General features: G+C 41.0%; 1 protein-coding gene across 1 annotated transcript in view; it reads right to left on the bottom strand.

Moving 5' to 3' along the window:
• Positions 1 to 21781, bottom strand: part of LOC130085068 (collagen alpha-6(VI) chain) — a 39420-nt gene that overhangs the window by 310 nt on the left and 17329 nt on the right. Inside the window, exons 13-38 of the mRNA XM_056250627.1 lie at positions 21429 to 21507; positions 20504 to 20640; positions 19718 to 19810; positions 19417 to 19470; positions 19076 to 19147; positions 18644 to 18670; positions 18142 to 18186; positions 10853 to 10906; positions 10651 to 10713; positions 10502 to 10567; positions 9953 to 10006; positions 9092 to 9127; positions 8585 to 8650; positions 8410 to 8472; positions 8242 to 8304; positions 7262 to 7324; positions 7104 to 7154; positions 6472 to 6507; positions 6294 to 6356; positions 6046 to 6108; positions 5869 to 5904; positions 5725 to 5761; positions 5567 to 5578; positions 4944 to 5440; positions 2962 to 3037; positions 1527 to 2168 (exon numbers count right to left, since the gene is read on the bottom strand). Coding sequence (XP_056106602.1) covers positions 1527 to 2168; positions 2962 to 3037; positions 4944 to 5440; positions 5567 to 5578; positions 5725 to 5761; positions 5869 to 5904; positions 6046 to 6108; positions 6294 to 6356; positions 6472 to 6507; positions 7104 to 7154; positions 7262 to 7324; positions 8242 to 8304; positions 8410 to 8472; positions 8585 to 8650; positions 9092 to 9127; positions 9953 to 10006; positions 10502 to 10567; positions 10651 to 10713; positions 10853 to 10906; positions 18142 to 18186; positions 18644 to 18670; positions 19076 to 19147; positions 19417 to 19470; positions 19718 to 19810; positions 20504 to 20640; positions 21429 to 21507 — 2548 coding nt within the window. The remainder of the gene's footprint in view (positions 1 to 1526; positions 2169 to 2961; positions 3038 to 4943; positions 5441 to 5566; positions 5579 to 5724; positions 5762 to 5868; positions 5905 to 6045; positions 6109 to 6293; positions 6357 to 6471; positions 6508 to 7103; positions 7155 to 7261; positions 7325 to 8241; positions 8305 to 8409; positions 8473 to 8584; positions 8651 to 9091; positions 9128 to 9952; positions 10007 to 10501; positions 10568 to 10650; positions 10714 to 10852; positions 10907 to 18141; positions 18187 to 18643; positions 18671 to 19075; positions 19148 to 19416; positions 19471 to 19717; positions 19811 to 20503; positions 20641 to 21428; positions 21508 to 21781) is intronic.

The following is a 21781-nucleotide window of genomic DNA, read 5'->3' as shown; positions in this document are numbered from 1 at the left end:
ACTCAAATTTCAAATTAAAAATATTAATAAAAACAATATTATAATAAATAATAATACTACTTAAAGGGTGATGAAACACTACAGCATGGTTTTTAAGATGTAAATATTTGTGTTTCATATGATGAAAGAGGATGTTAGTGTCTGTTAAAGTGATAATTCGCCCAAAAATGAAAATTTACTTTTAATTTACTCACCCTCAGGCCATCAAAGATGTGGGTGTCTTTTTAGCTGAAACCCTGGTCCTTGGTGATTTATATAATGCCTATAATAGCATATAATATAAAATGCCTAAATATAATATAAAGTAAGATTTTAAGCTGAAACCATGGTCCTTGGTGATTCATATAATGCAAGTTAATGGTTACCGTCACTTTGAGTGTCAAAAAAACATGTACATGTAATTACTCACCCTCATGTCGTTCCAAACCTGTAAGACCTTCGTTCATCTTCGGGACACAAATGAAGATATTTTTGATGAAATCTGAGAGCTTTCTGTCCCTCCATTGACAGCAACGTCATTGCATCCTTCAAGGCCCAGAAAGGTGGTAAAGACATAGTTAAAATAGTCCATGTGACTAGAGTGGTTTAACCTTGATATTATGAAGCGACAAGGATACTTTTTGTGCGCAAAACCCCCCGCAAAATAACGACATTATTCAACCATCTCTTCTCTTCTCACAATAATGAGCCGACGTTCTGATGTAGAAGCCAGAAGCGCTGCACTGTTTACACTACGTCAACAGCGTAGGAGAATGACGTGGAAGAGAAGAGATGGTTGAATAATCTCGTTATTTTGGGGGGGTTTTGCGCACATAAAGTATTCTCGTCGCTTCATAATATTAAAGTTGAACCACTCTAGTCACATGGACTGTCGTCTTTACTACCTTTCTGGGCCTTGAAAGTTGCAATGACGTTGCTGTCAATGGAGGGACAGAAAGCTCTCAGATTTCATCAAAAATATCTTCATTTGTGTCCCGAAGATGAACAAAGGTCTTACGGGTTTGGAACGACGTGAGGATGAGTAATTACTGACAGAATTTTAATTTTTGGGTGAACTAACCCTTTGATTCCCGTAACTCTTGATGATTCACTGAGGTCTTATGAAGCGAAACCATCGGTCTGTGCAAGAAACTGTACATTATTTACAACCTCAATTACAAGACCTTAATGTATCGTCAGTATGTTTCTTAATGTATGTTTATTTTGACTCTCAAAGTGACGGTAACCATTAACATATAAGCATTATATGAATCACCAAGGACAAGCTTAAAATCTTTACATTTCTACTGAAGAAAAAAAGACACCTACATTTTGGATGGCCTGAGGGTGAGTAAACTAACAGCAAATTTTCATTTTTGGGTGAACTATCCCTTTAAATTCCAGAGAAAGAGGAAAGCAAATAATAGAGAGTTTTTGGGTTATATTAATAGAAAATGCTAAAAAAAAAAAAAAAATGTCTGCAAGTTTACACAGCAGACCAGGTTAGTAAGGAATTCTACCACATTGGTCTTATGAATAATCCTTACTGTGGAACATATTCAGGAAGGTGTAAACAAAGCGTGTGGCGTACTCTCTGTCATCCAGAAATACCAGATGTTGCTCCAGAGGAGAGTTGGTGAGCTCCTGCATCCGGGTCCAGTCGAATCTCTGTCCCGCCATGAGGATAAACATAACAACATTCTGACACTTACATAATCTAGACAAATAATCAAGCTGAGCAATGCTGTGCTCAGAGTTTTCACCAAAAACAGTCACAACCATTCGTTTGCTTCGTGGTCTCTCTGCTTTAAGCATAATGTTAGTAATCAACCACTCCAAAGCAAACTCCGGATGGGATGTCCCGCCCACTTGCTTCAGTGTACTGGAAATATGCCGCTTCATGATACTGCGATCTTTAAACTTAGTGAAGCTGAACTCCTCGTTGATGTAAGAGGAGCCGTAAATGGAGCTCTGCTGGTAGACGGCTATCCTGGTTTTCCCGTCCGCTCTGCTCGGCTCGTTGCTCACACCGACCTGGTCTAACAGAGACAGAACAAGCTCCTTCGCTTTTAAATACTCTTGAGTGTTCATGTTATTAGACCCATCCAGCAGCAAAGACAGGTCCAGATCCATCTGTAGAGGTGGAGGCTGTAGAATTATACCACACGCCGGGTCTGGGTTACAACGGTCTGGGGGAGAAAAAACACTAATCAAAGACATCCATGTTATAAAACCTTCCTACATAAGCAGCTTCCTTATGTCTGCATCCTTACTGAAACAGAACCGCACAAATGACTGATGTGGAACACTCTACATAGGCAGCAACTCATACAAAAAGAGCTCCTCATTGGGGAGTAACCATACGAAACAATAATGCACCGAAATATTGGTCAAAATAGTAACATAGGATTTTTAATCAACTTTTCCCTAAGGTTGTCCACCATCATCATGACTGGATATCTTTTACTGAACGCTGTTGCAATGCATTATGGAATTGACTTCTCCGTAATGGATACTTGCTTCTGCCTTTGAATTTGAATAAAATTATATATTTTTGGAGGTAGCATAATTATGCTGCTTACATTTTTTAAACAGACTTCACACAAACAGAGCCACTGCAACTCTCATTCATTTAATCAAGCATTAAATTGATCAAAAATGACAGTAAAGACATTTAAAATTTTACAAAAGATTTCTGTTTCAACTAAATGCTGCTCTGTTGGACTTTCTATTTATCAAAGAATCCTAAAAAAAAATAATGTTTAGTTTTTTCACAAAAAATATGAAGCAGCACTTACTGTTTTTAAAATTGATAATAATCAGAAATGTTTCAGCAAATCAGCATATTAGAATGATTTCTGAAGGATCATGTGACACTGAAGACTGGAGTAATGATGCTGACAATTCAGCTTCGCATCACAGGAATAAATTATATTTTAAAAATATATTAAAACTGTTGTGTGTGTCTGCACTGGAGCTTACCAAAACAAATGAGGCACTGTTTAATGCGATTCACTTCTCTGCCATCAACAATAATGTAGCTTCTTGTGTCGTCAACCTGAGACAAACATTTGAGGTCAATTAATAACTCACTATTGATAATTAAATTAATAACTATTGTACATAAATATGGTTCATGCTAGCCAGGCTAGGTTCATCCATTTTGAGACATTTGCGTGTGAATCATGGGAATCCAGATTCTGTAGAAATTAAGATTTCTGTGGGAACATATTCTGTCTGGGCTGTTAAAAATGATCTGGAATCTGACAGCTTTTGGGAGGAATTTCCATGAAAGGGATTTAAACATGGTAATATGTGCTAAATGGAGCTGAAATGACTCTTATTCATAGCTAAGAACTTTAGCAAATGATCCCAAAACCCAATAAACACACTTGCATGTGGATGTATAGAACTTTGTAAATAATGGGCATTCCAATTCTATGGAAATTCCACGGACATTCCAATTCTATGGAGGACACAAAAATCTGCACATTTTTCTATGGACTTCAAACATCCATAGAATTCAAAATTCTGGATCTTGTATGTTTATTAGATTATTTTTTTAGATTATTGGATATTTTACCTGATTTGTTAATGCTTTCAGCCACCAACGGTTAAAGGTAATTACTCATTGTTTGTCATCACAGTCACTAAATTACGGAAGCGTATTGCATTCACTTGAGGAAAAAAAAATCTACTGTTTTTCTGAATTAACGAGTTAATTATCTCAGAATTACGAGATAATTTTTCATGGGAAAAAAGTTTTTGCTCTGTTTTTCTGAATTAATTAGACTTAATTATCTCAAAATTATGACATACATTTTCCTTGAAAAACATTTTTTTCGCTCTGTTTTTCTGAATTAACGAGTTTATTATCTCAGAATTACAAGATATTTTTCATGAAAAAAAAGTTTTTGCTCTGTTTTTCTGAATTAACGAGTTAATTATCTCAGAATTACGAGATACATTTTCCTTGAAAAACATTTTTTTCACTCTGTTTTTCTGAATTAACGAGTTTATTATCTCATAATTACAAGATATTTTTCATGAAAAAAAAGTTTTTGCTCTGTTTTTCTGAATTAATGACTTAATTATCTCAAAATTATGAGATACATTTTCCTTGAAAAACATTTTTTTCACTCTGTTTTTCTGAATTAACGAGTTTATTATCTCAGAATTACAAGATATTTTTCATGAAAAACAAGTTTTTGCTCTTTTTTTTTTTTATTAACGAGTTAATTATCTCAGAATTACGAGATACTTTTTCATGGGAAAAAAGTTTTTGCTCTGTTTTTCTGAATTAATGACTTAATTATCTCAAAATTATGAGATACATTTTCCTTGAAAAACATTTTTTTCACTCTGTTTTTCTGAATTAACGAGTTTATTATCTCAGAATTACAAGATATTTTTCATGAAAAACAAGTTTTTGCTCTTTTTTTTTTTATTAACGAGTTAATTATCTCAGAATTACGAGATACTTTTTCATGGGAAAAAAGTTTTTGCTCTGTTTTTCTGAATTAATGACTTAATTATCTCAAAATTATGAGATACATTTTCCTTGAAAAACATTTTTTTCACTCTGTTTTTCTGAATTAACGAGTTTATTATCTCAGAATTACAAGATATTTTTCATGAAAAACAAGTTTTTGCTCTTTTTTTTTTTTATTAACGAGTTAATTATCTCAGAATTACGAGATACTTTTTCATGGGAAAAAAGTTTTTGCTCTGTTTTTCTGAATTAATGACTTAATTATCTCAAAATTATGAGATACATTTTCCTTGTTAATTCAGAAAAACAGAGTGAAAAAAATTGTTTTTCAAGGAAAAGGTATCTCGTAATTCTGAGATAATTAACTCGTTAATTCAGAAAAACAGAGTACATTTTTTTTCTTCAAGTGAATGCAATATGCTTCCGTACTAAATACATTGGCATATCCAAATCTGATAGTTTTCATATTTACCTGCATTGCTCGTCTCACATCATCAGCGGGACGTAGAGCGATCACTCCGAGGCCAATGTCTGCAGCCTTGAACTCCAGCATTGCAGTGGCGAGGGTCGACTCATTATTCGAAGGGCCGTTTGTGAAGAACACAGCAACCTTCCTCATAAGCCTGCCCTTTCGGACTCGTTTGAAGACGTTTCGTGCCACGAAGCGCATGGCTTGTCCGATGTCCCTTTCTTTCCTGGTTGTCTCTAGAGCGATTGTTTTTAGAGCTTCCAGAAGAGTCTTCTTTTTAAGGTGGTCTGCGAAACGGATCAGGTTCTTGGACTCGCTGTTGTAGGAGATCACAGACACTCGAGCTCCCCATGGACAATTTGTCTCGGCAATGGAAATGTCTTCCAGTAAGGAGCGAGCAGCCGAACGCATTCGCTCGAACACTTCAGAAGATACACCTACAGACATGTCCAAGGCTATCACCAGGTCTGTGGGGTAAACTGGACACTGGAAACGGTTACCTGAAAGCATTGTTGGGGATAAAAAAAAGCAATAAAATTAACTATTTGTAAAAAGTTTTAAGATTTTTAAAAAGTTATTGATAAATGAGGCATTGAAATGTAGTTGAAGTAAAGAGCAAAGCATACCAGCGCAGCAAGCTGTGGAGACAAAATGTAGATACTTTTAAAATGATTTCAAGGTTTAACAATGCAATTATAAGAGAAACACAATTTTTATTTTTATTTTCAATGAAATCAAAATCAATCAGTCATTCTGCTTGGAATTCTAGGCGCTCTGAACTTACCACAGTTTTTGCGTATGTATTCGACCAGCTCACATTCCTTTATGTTGAGAAGCAGAAAAGGAGCATAGAAAGAAAACAATAACATTTTTTTGAACCGAGCAATTTAATACTGTTTAAAGATAATTTATGGTAATATGAACCTACAGGCATCGGACTGATTCCAGGAAGTCCTTTTTCACCCTATAAATAAAATAGAGTTAAATAAAACAACTACACAAACACTTAATGGAATAAATAAAGATGAGCAATAAAGAAAACACCTGATTTACATGTTCATAAACTGACATCATTTTGTGAAATATTAATATGCAAATGACTGACCCTGTGTCCATCCATCCCTCTTTCTCCTGGAACACCCGGCATACCCGGACGACCAGTGTTCCCCTGATCACACCAATACATACAGTACACAGCATAACTCATTAAATTTATAGAGAAGGTTCTGTAAGTATGCAATATCCTATACTGTTATTATGCAAGTAAATTGAAAAAGACTCAATTGCTCTGTTGGATATTAACTTTTTAAAAGGTTAAGAAATGAGCAAAAAGAAAATGAAATGAAGTTGTACCGGTGTTCCTTGATAACCTTTATGTCCTCTACCTCCACTGGATCCTTTCGTACCATCCTCACCCTATTATTATTATCATTGTTATTAGGAATGTTATATTTCAATGATTATTATTAACATTTACACAATTACATAAAATGCCTAGTGATGAGCTGATGTTTGATTAGCTTTAACACACCTGCAAACCAGGGAGGCCAAAGTATCCACTGTCTCCCTAAAAGCAGATTTATTCTGTTAAATGAATATCCATAAAAGTACACAAAGGAAATTGAGAGAGAAAACAAGTATTTTCCAGAAAATAACTGACTTTATTTCTGAACATAATAATAAAATGTGACTTACACAGTAATGCGACTTAAAGTAAAATACTCATAAATTAAATCAAATGTTTACAAACATTATAAACACCATAAACGTGTCTTTTAGCTCAAATTATAGTTAAATTTAACAGTATTCAGAAGAGAACAGGAATGAAAAATATAAGAATAAAACAAACATAATTTATAGTGGCATTCACTTTGAACAACGTGTATTATAATGGCCAAGGCTAAACAAATGTATCTAAACTTGTGCTCACATCCTTCTCTCACTGAGCCAATGAGAGAGTCCAAATGTGTGCTTTGCTTATGTTATGTGTGCTTGACGTTCATTGCATTTTAAAAGTCGTTTTGGAATGTACTCTAAATCGCAGCATGTTTCAGATGATGAAAAGTGACTTATATTCTGGAAAATATGGTAAAAATAAAAATAAAAAATGTTGAGATACGATTCTGAAACAGATTTTTCAGTAAATGTACATATCACAGGTACCTTGTGTCCTTTGGGCCCAACAGGTCCGTAACCATCTCTTCCATCTTGTCCCTGTTTATATAAAAGTCATACATTACATTGGAAAGTCACACCAAATTATTCCACATGATTTAGATGGACATTTTAAAATTCAAAGATGCACAAATGCACCAACTGACCGGAGGCCCTTTGAATCCCTCTGGCCCCAGCGTTCCCTTGATCCCCGTGTCACCCGGTGGACCCTAAACACAACCAAGCACACTTGAGAAAAGAGGAGCACAAATTTGCTCTCCAACATTATATGGCCACAGCAGTATTACATAATATACTATACATTAACCAGGTATTAATTTGCCTAAATAAAAGCCAGTCAAATATTGTAATGCTTTTGCTATTCAGATTTGATCACTCAGAAAACAGCTTAAAAGTAAAAGTGTTTAAAATAAAAGTTTAAAGTGCCCCTATTATGCTATTTTAAAGGTTCCTACTTTGTTTAGGGAGGTCTGCTACAATAGGTTAACATGCAAGGTCAAAATAATATACATTGCACACCTGCACAACACTACTACAACTACAGTGTTTGAGGGCGGGTCAAAATAGACATTGTTCGCGGGCAGCCAATGAAGATCATAGGCTGCCATTATGCAAATTTGTTACATTGTTACGTACAGGTGAAACTCGAAAAATTAGAATATCGTGCAAAAGGTCATTTATTTCAGTAATTCAACTTAAAATGTGAAACTAATATATTATATAGACTCATTACATGCAAAGTGATATAATGTTATAATTTTGATGATTATGGCTTACAGCTTATGAAAACCTTTTCACAATATTCTAATTTTGACTTTGGGGTTTTCATAGCTGTAATCCATAATCATTAAAATTATAACAAATAAAGGCTTGAAATATCTCACTTTGCATGTAATGAGTCTATATAATATAATAGTTTCACCTTTTAAGTCGAATTACTGAAATAAATGAACTTTTGCTCGATATTCTAATTTTTCGAGTTTCACCTGTGGGTTTATAACAGGCAGACTGGAATTACACACTGCGTGAAAGGTATTGTTTGAAAGAGCATAATAGGGGCATTTTAAGAAATGCATTTTTCAGGAAAAGAAGAAAAGGAGGAGGAAGAAAACATGATGCATCATACCCTTGGCCCTCTGGGTCCTCGACTTCCCTTTGAACCTTCAGCTCCAGGAGGGCCAAACGGACCCTATGAACACACAGACAGTTCTCACAGATGTGTTCTATATCATGTGTTTTTTGCTCTAAGGGTAATACATGAACATGCATCTAGTTTAAACAATCGAATACACACCGGAATTCCAGGTACACCTGAATGACCGTTTTCTCCTTGAGCCCCATTTCCACCCGGTGGACCCTGAACAGGCGAGATTTAGAGAGGCATAACACAACACATCGATTCCAACACTATCATCTGAAATCTGTTGTCTGTTTCTTTTTAAATGAGGGTGAACGGTCCCAGTTCTCACCACTTGTCCAGGGTAACCAGGAGGCCCTGGCTGTCCAGCTTCTCCTTTTTCATTTGAAGATTCACCCTTTACAGATACACACATTAACCACACATTACCACAACAGAAATGAACAGAACATATTATATTAGAAAAGAACAGAATAGAATAGATTAGAGAATAGAATGTTAGAACAGAAAAATAATAAACTTATTTAAAAACATAATTGAATAGTATATTAGTATAGAACTGAGAAGAACAGAATATATTTAAAAAATGAAATAGATTACATACTAACACAGTTAATAATAATAATATTAATAATAACAACAACAACAATAAATCAGGATACAAGAATATAATAAACACTAGAATTTGTTAGAATTAAGAGTAGATTAGAATAAACAAGATTAAAAGAGAATGAAATTGTTTAAATTAAAATACAACCAAGTAGAATAGAACAGGTTAAAAAAAAAGAATAGAATGAAATAGAACAGAATTCTATGCGTGTTCTTCATGCTACATTACCGGGAATCCATGTGGGCCTTTTCTTCCTGGAGCACCCTATCAAAATACACCAAAATACAAGTTATCTGAAGAATTACATGTCTTTAAACTTATTTAATGAATTTCTCTTCTGATGAAGGATATTGAGGCAGAAAATGTTAAATACTGTATATCTCACACCAAATCAGGACCATCGTGGTACTAAACGGGTAGCGTTCAAAGGTTTGTGATCAGTAAGATATTTGAATGTTTTTGAAATATCTTATGGTCACACCAAGGCTGCATTAATTTGGTCAAAAATACAGTAATATAATATTGTGAAATATTGTAATAATTGTTTTCTATTTTGATATATTTTAAAAAGCTATTTTTCCAGTGATGGCAAAGCTCAATTTTCAGCATCATTACTCCAGTCTTCAGTGTCACATGATCCTTCAGAAATCATTCAAATATGCTGAGTTGGCAATCAACCTTTTTTATTATTATCACAGCTGAAAATAGTTGTGCTGCGTAATGAAAAGTCAATGAAACTGCATTACAGGGTCTTTTCTCAAGATCCTTTAAAATGAACAGAAATTTTGAAGAACGGGCGTTAATTTAAAATAGATATCTTTTGTAACATAATAAATGTGCTCAATGTCCTTTTTTTTATCAATTTAATGCATCCTTGTTGAATACAATTATACATTTCTTAACACAAACGTGATCCTAATCTTTTGAACCTAACTCTAGATATACCTCTAACACATGTAAATGTTATGTGATATTGTGTACAAATGTTTTAGCATGATTATTGACCAATCGCACAAGGAATGAGCGACACTTGAATAGTACAGAGGCTATGGGTACAGTTACTACAGTACTAGCACAGGTAATACTCACAGGATCACCGTTATCTCCAAATCTGCCTGGGGGTCCAACAGACCCCTGGTCACCCTGACAAGAAAACACACTCATAACACACTCTTACTGTTCTCGGTTGCACATCGGATATTCTTGTAACATCCTGAAATATGTGGTTCTAAAACTGATATGTTTCTGATACTCTTCTTTTATTAAACTTCTTAATTTGGAATTTTCTATTAAAAACAGTCAAAGTGAGTAAAAAAAAAAACGAAGGAAGGAAGGAAAGTCATTTCAGAGGAGCAAGTGCCAAGTGTGTCCTTGATTTCAAATTGCACATATGCGTTAGTGGTGTTAAAATGAACAATGCTAAGCATATATAATTAAATCACAAGTGTGAAGGTGTTAACTTTGAGAGCCGCATGGGAGGATTTTACAGTAGTGTGTTTATATAATCACACAGGACGAATGTTATTCTACAACATCTGACTGGGGGTAGATCACTACTGAAACAGAAACAATCTGTCCCTCTCACACAAACAAATCGTGCTAACATCTTCCAGAAGGAGTGAAAAAAAGGTCCCTCACCGGGAGCCCAGTATCTCCTCTCTCGCCTTTCCGACCTGGAATTTTGTTGTCTATTCCTGGAGCGCCCTGTAATGTAAACAGAGAATCATATACAGACAAATCAAGTCATGTTGTTTAGATGTTTAAAACGACTACTATAAACACCTTACAGGATCTCCTCTCAGACCGCTGTGTCCCTTAGGTCCAGAACTCCCTTTGAAACCCTTCACACCCTGAAAGACAAAAATAACATGAGCTTGTGAGGAAGTTATTTTTACATTTTCTTTCTGCTTATATTAACAGTTATAAGCAGGCATCTGTGATCAAACAAAACAGATGGCATTTGTGATGCGTGTGTGGTTGTGTAGTTACAGCACTGCCCGGGTCTCCTTTAGGTCCTGGAAGCCCATCTAGACCAGCATCGCCCTGCACACAACAGAAATAAAGAGTACAGCCAACTCAATAACTCATCCAGCGACAATGTGTGCTTGCAGTTTCATAGGTCACTTATATTGGGTTTAATTTACTGCAGTGTTTACAAGGCAGCACTTAATATTCCTTAAACACATTTATTTATACTGTTAATATTGCTCATACTTATGGTTAGGGATATTTCACATATGCAACTTCCTCAAGTCATGCAGTTTGTTGAGGAAGGGCATGCTACTTCTTTTCTAAGTGGTCAAAACTATGAATTTCGCTTAGTGGACGATATGACAGGCAAGAAGTACTGATAGACTCACATTGAAAGAGGGAATGTTATGCTTATAGAAGGCATAACTTCCTAAATCCTAAAAATTTATAGGATTACAGTTTGAAAAATCTCGAAATGAGAATCTCCCAATTTTTCGCCAATAATTGCAAACCATATTTTGATGCATATATCTGCATATTGCAGGGTTCATAGACATTTTCAATGAAAAAAAATTCCATACTTTTTCAGACTCAAATTTCCAAACCTCTCAGTAGATTTTTCAGCCCATATTTAACATTAACGGTTCATACAGCATTATATTTGGTATATATTACAATCAATCATCTGTAAATATTTTCAGGGATTTTTTTCCATTGGTTTTCTCGAGGTGATTACATGAGTTCTCTTACGAGAGGTTCTCTCGTATTGCGTAAGCTAGCTTACGCTGCGAAAGATTCATCTTTGCTGAGATATTGAAGCCAAAAAATTATTTCATAATTTTGTATCCATACACAACGCAGTTCCTCTGCGGCAGACCTAGAGCGGGCTAGCTAGCAGCTCATTGGTTCGCTCAGAGAGAACTGCTTAAGCCTATGGGAGAGCGGGGCTGAACCCGCTTCCAATGAGAGGCGCCCGCGCGCTCATTGCGTCATGACCCGCCAGAATGGGCGTGGCCATGGTGTATATAAGGCGCTCTCCCAGGCTTATATGTTGATTCATTTCATCTTCAGCAAGCTGCACGCTTCTGCTGTTCCTGAGAAAAGCCATCGCCGTCGAAGAAGGCATCCTCTAGCGAGCTCAAGGACCCTGAAGAAGCCGGCCGTCTTCGCCACCTTCAGCCGCCCAGCAAGCTAGGCCATCCGACGATTGTATCCTTTCTCTATTTCTAAAAGAGCCGAGCGTCTTTTTAAAGATGTCTCGTTTTTCCTGCGGCTCTTGCCGCGCTCGTCTCGAGGACGGAGACCGCCATGTCATCTGCGCTCTCTGCTTGGGACTCGAGCATGCAGAACTCGCCCTCGCTGATGGAGGATGCGACCTCTGTGAAAGCCTGCCGTTATCGTCCCTGCGGGCACGACTTCTGGCAGTGAAAACCGCTCCCGCGCCGCCTATTCTCTCGCCGCGTAAAAAGAAACGCCGCTCTCAAAGGCCGCCGGAGCCCCCAGCGGAAACATGCGGGCCGCCGCCGCCGCCTCCCGCTTCCCGCTCTCCCTCCCCGCCCCTGCCGGACATTCAGTTGCCGCCGAGTGGCCGCTCTGTTGTTTCCGATGACGCCGCGGAGGAGAAGGACTCCTGTTCACTGCTCGCTTCTGACAGTGAAGACTGGTCATCTCTCGGATCCGCGAGAGAGTCGACGGGGACCCGCGCCGGGGTAGAAGAGGAGCTAATGCGCCTCCTCTCACAGGCCGTCGAACGCCTCGGTCTCGAGTGGTCTCCTCCACCCGAGCAGGCCCCGAACCGAATGGACGGTAGCTTTTTTCATCGGCGCTCGACCCCCGCATGCACCCGGGCCGCTCCATTCCTGCCTGAACTTCACGCAGAGCTGACAAAATCCTGGAATGCACCGCTCTCGGCTAGAAATCGCTCCGATGTATCCGCCTCGCTGCGCTCGGTGGACGGAGCCGCCGAGAAAGGCTATGCAGCCATGCCGCCCGTCGAGGACTTGGTCGCCACACACCTCTGCCCGCCCTCCGCTAGATGGCGTTCTTCAACACGCTTCCTTCGAAGGCTTGCAGAGCGACCTCGAGCTTTCATGCTCGCGCTTACGCCGCCGCCGGTCAGGCCGCCGCTGCGCTTCACTCTATGTCTGTCCTCCAAGTGTTACAGAGCGATATTCTCCGTGAATGGGCCGAAGGCGGTAGAAAACCCCCCCCCGCCGTCACGGATTTGAGAAGTGCTACGGATCTCGCCCTTCGCGCCACTAAAGCCGCCGCACAAGCTCTGGGGAAATGCATGGCCAGCCTTTGTGTTGCTGAGAGACACTTATGGCTCACGCTCGCCGACATGGGAGATTCTGAGCGCGCCGCGTTTCTCAACGCGCCCCTCTCCCCGACGGGCCTGTTTGGATCTGCCGTCACGGGAATTGTCGATCGCTTTTCTGAAGTACAGAAAGCTTCTCAGGCGATGAACTTGTTTCTACCCCGCCGCGCTAGCTCTTCAGCGGGCCGCTCTCACGAGCCCTCCGCCAGAGCCCCATCACAGCGCCCCCCTCCGCAGACTCAAACAACTCAGCGCAGTCAGAGCGGCCGCCCTCGCCCTCGCTCTCGCTCTGACAGCCGCCGCAGACCGCCGCCCCCCCATGGCCCGCGACCCAAGATCACGCTGAAGCCTGATCATCAGAAGTCTGCCTAACAATGTCAAGAAAACGACGGTGCTCTCCCGCCGCGGCCGGACCGCCGTCAAAGCTTCGCCCTCTGCCAGTCCCCGTTATTTCGCCGACTGCTGTAGTGTTGACCGCCACAAACAAGCCGGTGTCCCAGCCCGCTTGCGAGCGACAAAAAGCCGTTTTTACGGCTACCCAGAGAAATCTCAAAAAGAGAAATTTTGCCAGTTGTGTAGAAAATGTGCCCACAATCATGTGTTCACCCATACACACAAGCATAACATATCCCGTGTCTCTATCAGAGCCCCATCACATGAAACGGGCACAGCCCGCTCTAATATCAGAGAACATAAACACGCCCACGAGCTCGTGCACGTGTCCCCTCTCTGCTCGCTCTGTGTCACGGCCCATAGACTCCTCTCTGAGTGCAAATCCCGTTGCCACACACATTCAAAGCGCGCCCACACACTGTGTCCAGCCCGCTATGTGCAGCAATCAGGGCAATACAGCCATTCGGCCACTAGCCGCATGCTCCAAAGCGTGGGAAGCCATTCCAGGCATTTCCCCGTGGGTGTTAAGCATTATAAAGAACGGCTACCTGCTACAGTTTCGCCGCCGCCCGCCTCGTGCGCGCGCGCAGCTCGAATCTTCTGTCAGCCCGCTGGCCGCCGGCACGCTCCGCTCAGAAATTGCGACGCTGTTGCAAAAGGGCGCGATAGAGAGAGTCCCGCCATCTATGACCGAGTCGGGGTTTTACGGCCGTTATTTTCTGGTTCCCAAGAAAGACGGCGGCCTCAGACCGATCTTAGATCTCAGGTCTTTGAACAAAGCGCTCATGAAGAGACCGTTCAAGATGCTCACTACCAGGAAACTCCTCGCGCAGGTGCGCCAAGGGGACTGGTTCATATCTCTAGACCTGAAAGACGCCTATTTTCAGATCCAGATAAATCCCCGTCACAGGCCATTCTTACGTTTCGCCTTCGAGGGTCTTGTTTATCAATACGCCGTTCTCCCGTTCGGCTTATCTCTGGCGCCCCGTACATTCACGAAGTGCATGGATACGGCGCTCGCCCCCCTGCGAAGCCAGGGGCTGCGCATTCTGAATTATCTGGACGACTGGCTGATTTTGGCCCAATCACAGACGGAGCTTCTGTCGCACCGCGCAGTTCTCCTCGACCATTTGGAAACGCTGGGCCTCTCTGTCAACTGGACAAAGAGCTCCCTTCATCCCAGTCAATCGATTTCCTTCCTAGGAATAGATTTGGACTCGGTCACGATGACGGCTCGCCTGTCTACACAGCGCGCGCGCAGTGTTCAGCGTCTAGCCGCCTCGTTCCAGATGGGCACCCGCAGGCCTCTGAAAACTTTTCAGAGGATGCTGGGTTACATGGCCTCAGCCTCCGCTGTACTTCAGCTGGGCCTTCTGCACATGCGCCCGCTTCAGTTCTGGTTGAACAGCCGTGTACCCCACCGCGCGTGGAACACGGGTCGCCAGCTGATCAGGGTTACGCAAACGTGTCTCACGGCGCTGCAGCCATGGACAGTAGCAGAATGGTTTCGTCTAGGCGTCACGATGGGGACCTTTTCCTGCCGAAAAGTCATCTCGACAGATGCATCGAACACGGGTTGGGGTGCAGTCTGCGAGGGCTCACCGGCCTTCGGCCACTGGTCGATTCAGGAAAGCCCATTACATATAAACTGTCTGGAAATGCTGGCGGTCGAGAACGCGCTCTCGCACTTTCTCCCGCGCATCCAGGGACACCACGTCCTGATCCGTTCGGACAATATGGCCGTGGTCTCCTATCTCAACCGTCAGGGCGGTGTCAGATCCAGAAATCTCTGTCGACTGACGCACCGCATTCTAGTTTGGTCTCAGAGCCGCCTGCTCTCGCTCAGAGCGACGCACGTGCCGGGCCATCTGAACGACGGTCCAGACATACTGTCCAGGAACCTCATCTCCACAGGAGAATGGTCCCTGAACTCACAGACGGTCCAGTTACTGTGGCGACTATTCGGCAGAGCAGAAGTAGACCTCTTCGCGTCAGAAGAGAACGCTCACTGCCCAATATATTTCTCGAAGAGCGAGGACGCGCTAGCCCAGGAATGGCCTCGCCGCCCGCTCTATGCATTCCCTCCGATCGCTCTGTTACCACAGGTAATTCAGAGGATCAGGGACACACGCCACTCGGTGCTCCTCATAGCCCCGCGTTGGGAGAGTCAGAATTGGGTTCCGGAGCTCACGCAGCTGTCACAGACAGCCCCGTGGCCCATCCCAGTCAGAGCAGATCTCCTCTCTCAAGCTCGCGGCACGATCTGGCACCCCCATCCACAGCGCTGGGCGCTGCATGCATGGGTGATCAACGACTATTCGTTGATTTGCCAGAGGGAGTAAGAAACACTGTCATACAGGCTAGAGCACCTTCCACGAGAAGGCTCTATGCGTCTAAATGGTCTGTGTTCTCAAAATGGTGCACCGACAAACAGCTGGACCCACGGTCGTGCGAGGTGCCGTCTTTGCTTGTTTTCCTTCAAGAGATGCTGGACAAGGGCAGGTCCCCCTCCACTCTCAAGGTTTATGTGGCAGCCGTCGCGGCGTTCGCGGAACCCCGACGCGCTCAGTCATTGGGCAAAGACGAGTTAGTCATCCGCTTCCTCAGGGGAGCTAAGAGGATGAACCCTCCGCGGCCCCCGTCGGTTCCGGTTTGGGATCTTTCTATAGTCCTTGAAGCTATGAAAGCACCCCCGTTCGAACCGCTTGAGTCTGTGGATCTGAAATACCTCTCGGTCAAAACCGTTTTCCTGACGGCTCTGTCCTCAGTTAAACGCGTTGGGGATCTTCACGCGCTCTCATCCAGCGCCGCGTGTCTTGAGTTTGGACCGAATGATTCGATTGTCATTCTCAAACCTAGGCATGGCTATGTCCCGAAGGCGATTGGTACCCCGTTCAGGGCTCAGATTATCTCCCTATCGGCTCTGCCTTCATCCGATAGTGAGCGCGATGCCAATCTCCTTTGTCCGGTGCGGGCTCTGAGATTGTACACTACGCGCGCTGCCGCGTTCAGACGCGCTGAGCAGCTTTTCGTGTCGTTTGGGGGGCGCACCAAGGGTCTGGCCGCCTCAAAACAGACACTGTCTAGATGGATAGTGGACGCTATCGCCTCTGCTTACGCATCTAAATGCCTGCCCTGCCCTCTGGGCATCAGGGCGCACTCCACTAGAGGCATGGCCTCATCGTGGGCATGGTCCTGTGGAATTTCCATTCATGACATTTGTGTGGCCGCGGGATGGGCCTCCCCGTCCACTTTTGTCAGGTTTTATAACTTGGAAGTTCCCGCCTTGCAGGCAAAATTACTAGCTGTCTGACGAATAGCTCTCTAAGAAGCTGCATTTCTGGAGGTCCCTCACAACCGGTTCGCCCCTTGTGCTCTCCTGTAATGCTTATACACTTCATGTGCCCGCTCTGCTGGCCCCATACATGCTTATGTGTACACTTCATGAGCCCGCTCTGCGGCCTCTTTGTACATTCACTCCACGTTAAGAAATTCCCCCGGTATATCCCTGGGTTTTTCATGAGTGGATTCGTAGCGCGCACGGCGTTGGCCAGGTGTTCCCGCAGCGTAAGCTAGCTTACGCAATACGAGAGAACCTCTCGTAAGAGAACGAATCGGTTACCTAACGTAACCTCGGTTCTCTCTAGAAGAGGGAACGAGTATTGCGTTCCCGGCCGTGCTTGCGCTACTAGCGTTTCGCTTCACGCTGAAATAAATCAACATATAAGCCTGGGAGAGCGCCTTATATACACCATGGCCACGCCCATTCTGGCGGGTCATGACGCAATGAGCGCGCGGGCGCCTCTCATTGGAAGCGGGTTCAGCCCCGCTCTCCCATAGGCTTAAGCAGTTCTCTCTGAGCGAACCAATGAGCTGCTAGCTAGCCCGCTCTAGGTCTGCCGCAGAGGAACTGCGTTGTGTATGGATACAAAATTATGAAATAATTTTTTGGCTTCAATATCTCAGCAAAGATGAATCTTTCGCAGCGTAAGCTAGCTTACGCAATACTCGTTCCCTCTTCTAGAGAGAACCGAGGTTACGTTAGGTAACCGATTCGTTTTGCGTTATGAAAATGTACGCTTTGAATTCATTCAGTCATGTTCGAAAATCACTAAACTTTGGCCATAAAATCACTTTGCTTGTATGATAAATTCATTTTTTGAAATTCTTAATTTTATATTTTAGAAAAGGGGAAATAGTCTGGAACCACAAATTTCACACTTTTCCAAACTGTGTATGAACCCTGATATTGAATTAGGTTTGTGTATTGTGATCTTTCTTGCATCTCTTTAAGTGTCTATAACAGCAGAGATTAAGATGCTGTCGCAACGTTTCATTTACACAGAACAAAAGCCTGATTTCCATCTAGAAATCTTCGCAAATTATTTCTCTGTATAACGCACGTTTTATTGCTCTTAAGTTTACAACCTAGTGTTTTGCTAACTTAATTCTGTAATTACATTTTTTTTAAACAGTTTCACAGTTTAAATGCAAAACATTCAGCCAATATTTGTATATACCGGTAATATTAATATAGATTGATTAATGGAACATTCAGCATATTCATTTAAGATACTGTGAATGTAAGAGAAATAACCTGTTCTCCATCCACTCCATCCAGCCCGATCTCCCCATCTTCTCCCTGTCAGACAGAGGTCAAAGGGTCACACACACTTACAGTCATGTTTAGGGAAGTAATCAACAACCACAGAACAAATATGTACTTGTTTATGACCCTACACATAACATCTGCAGCTTGGAAAAAAGCAGACCAAAAACTGCCTAATGGAAACCATTACACTGCAAATATCATTATTTTTAATGAGAATCTGGACTTGTTTTACTGGAAATGTTTTACTTCTTTTTGTATAAAACACATAAAAAACCATTGTCTGTCATTGCAAAAAGATTCTATAAAACTCTTAATATCCCATGCAATTTTCCTTGTCATGAAAATGTCTTCTGTGCTATCTAAATTGTAGTTGCAGATTTTAAAAAAACGGCAGAACAAGCACTCGGAAACCACTTAGGAGAATTATTTGTGTGAGCAATAATAGACCTAACAGGCAGTAAACAAAATAATAACTCTTGTTACTCACTTTATTTCCAGTGTGGCCATGCTGACCCTATTGAAAAGAGATTTGAAACATTTCCTTTATTCAGCACGGCTGTAAAACACAATCTCATCTGATTTAACATAATGTACCCTAGCCGTGCAGGTATCATGCATTTAATTATGCAATTAAGTCACACTTAAATGCATGAATGTGTTTGCACTAAATAACAAAATTTAAAACCATTTTATTTTCTACATTAACAATTTGATTCATGGCCTCTATCTATGCAATCTTATTTTTGTTTATTTTGATGATTGCAAAAAGTAACAATACAATTAATGTTCTAAATTGGTGAACAAAGACATGCTGTGCTAATTCACATTCTGAGATAAATACAGAAATTCCGAGCAGAACACTGCCCTGATGCAAACAACATCAAGAGATGCATCTCCAATGATGATCACATCACTTTACCTTGATTCCTCTGTTTCCACGGCAACCATTATTTCCCTGAGTTCCATTCAGCCCTGGTGGTCCTCGCTCTCCCTGCCAGACACATGACGGGAGAGAGAATATTTATCCATGGCATATACAGTGTGCATCCTCTCTAAAACATGTGTATTCTGTCCTATATCATCAGACTCATTGCTACAGATGAGGTCTTAGGGCAAAATTACATACGAAACAAAAAAAAAACTCATCATATCAGCTATACATCATCTTCTGAATTACTAATGTTGTAAAGTTGCTGAATTGGAATATAAAGCACACATATTGAGAATGACAGCAGACATTAGGCTTACAATTTTACTTACCATACTACCTTCATCTCCTGGAAATCCAGGGTGACCCTTCTGACCAACTGAGCCCTAAATAATAAAAACAAAAAAGGGATGCTGACACAGAAAACTGAGCGAGCGCCCTACATAAGTAGAATTTCTTTAAGGTATTATAGGCACGTTCCCTATGCGAAGCCTGTTAACTCATTTAAGTCAAATTCTAAAGCAGAAATGCATTTATCCTTTGCATAATGCGACAAGCTCAGTGAGAGAAAAAATCCAATGAAGATGAACGAAACGAGAAATGATGTAAATCCACATATTGAGGATCTCTGACCTTTTGATTCGCTCTTCCAGGGGGTCCTCGTGGTCCAGGTACACCAGAGCATGAACAAGGAACATCGCAGCATTTCCTCAGCGCCACTGTTTCCTGAGGGGAGAAAAAGGCGCACAATGTGTGAAACTGTTTGTCTATTGCTGTTGAAGTCACAGGCCATGCATCTCAATTTTAGGGTATTTTACCACAAATTCACTTCGTAGAAGCTCGCCAAATTAGACAGTTGGCAACACGGACATGAAAACTATAAACACATCTACACAAGCTACAATCCAGACTACTTTAAATATTGGTCCAGTTGAAATGGTTTGTGTCGATCACAATGTGTTTTGTGTGGGGATTTATAGTCTGCCAAGAGCATTTGGAAATCAAAGATGTTAATAATTGTGCATATCACTGTGTCAATGTAGTTCATGGTAATATTAATACATTTCAATATTTGATATTTGTGCAATATATAATTTTCTGTACGATGTAAAAATCTGGCTCCTGAAACAAAGGCCAAATGAAAAGCATAAAATATTCTAAATGCTAATTTATTTAATGAGAGAGAGAAAAAGCGCGACACTATTTCATCTACACAAGTTAAAGGAAAATAGCTTTGAAAAGTCTTCATTTAAAATACACAAAATAAACATTCAATTTCAATTATAAAATTTCTTTCAGAACAGAGCTGCTAAGCCGTTGAAGCAACTTGTGCAGATGGTGTGAAAAAATAAGCTTGGCAAGAGCTGAAAACTGCTTCTTTGAGTAAACAGAGTCCTTAAGCATTGTTTTCATACTTACAATTTGTTTCATAAGAGCATTGCCTAAGTTCAGCATGTTGATGGCCAGTGGCTGCATGTAGCCGAAACCTCTGCCAAATTCCAGCTGGTGAACATCCATTTCTCCTTCCAAAGACACAATCAGCAGTGTGCTGACCCCTAGTTTACACATCAGAAATAAGCACAAATAGCTTTGAAATGGTTCAAGTTCAGGGTCACATTCTCTAAACTTGACTTACATTTACTTTGACTTAAATTTATTTCACGTTCAGGTTAAATGGGGAAAAAATCCTCCCAAAAAAAACCCATGGGGGTTATGCAAGACTACTAATAAGACAAAAAGGCAGTGCTTCAAAATCAAACAAAACTAAATCAATACGCAACCTCAGATTTGCAGATGGAGAGGGAGGGGTAACTATATCCTTTTACAAAAGTAATTAAAGTTTTGCATTAAACTGAACAAATCAAGGAATGTCTCAAGTGTATGAATGGGTGGATCTATCTTAAAATACTTTACTGTACAATGGGCCAGATTTTTATGATACAGTGATAAAGGCTATTGTATATCCACATTAATCTGTATAAATTGGAAGACGCCTATTTTTCTCTATGCTTTGGCCTTCCATCCACAGAGAGAATTGTTTAAAGACCTTTTTAAGGCTTTCTTCCAAGAGGATACATTTGAAAACGGGTTGTTTTGAAAAGGTTTTCGTGTTAGTGTGTGGACTGTAACCTGTAAACTGATGATGCATGTTTAGTCATGTGATGCGTACTGTACCCATCAAATCAAGTCACCTTTATTTATATAGCGCTTTATACCATACGAATTGTCTCAAAAGCAGCTTTACTGTGATAAACAGTAAAAAAATGATCAATGATGCAAACAGAATTCAATTCTGCTGTAAAGCAACTCTAAAAAGTGAGTGGTGGGATATTTTGCTACTTACCACTTTGTTTAAGTCTTTCTGAACTCTCCATTAAACGCTGAATGCTATCATCCAACCCGTCTGTGAAAATTATTAAAACCTAGACACAGACATACAGGTTTTAGCATCATCGTTCAGTGTGACTACCATTTTCTGAGTTCCATTGTCTTGAATGAGCAATAAATATATTTAATGCGATCTAGGTGTCCAATATGGATCTAAGTGAGAAAAATGCTTAAACTGATTTCCCAACCATATCTGCATTTTTAAAATGCATATTTTTTTCCAATAGTCCTCTTACAGATGCAATTTATTTCACAATTTTGGGTAAAATGTCACACTTTGTTTTAAGGTGATATAGTTACATGTTACTA

This window comes from Rhinichthys klamathensis, unplaced genomic scaffold (assembly GCF_029890125.1).
Source record: "Rhinichthys klamathensis goyatoka isolate OS25496 unplaced genomic scaffold, OSU_Roscu_1.1 h1tg000072l_1, whole genome shotgun sequence".
Taxonomy (NCBI): domain Eukaryota; kingdom Metazoa; phylum Chordata; class Actinopteri; order Cypriniformes; family Leuciscidae; genus Rhinichthys; species Rhinichthys klamathensis.
This window is presented reverse-complemented; position numbering and strand designations above follow the sequence as displayed.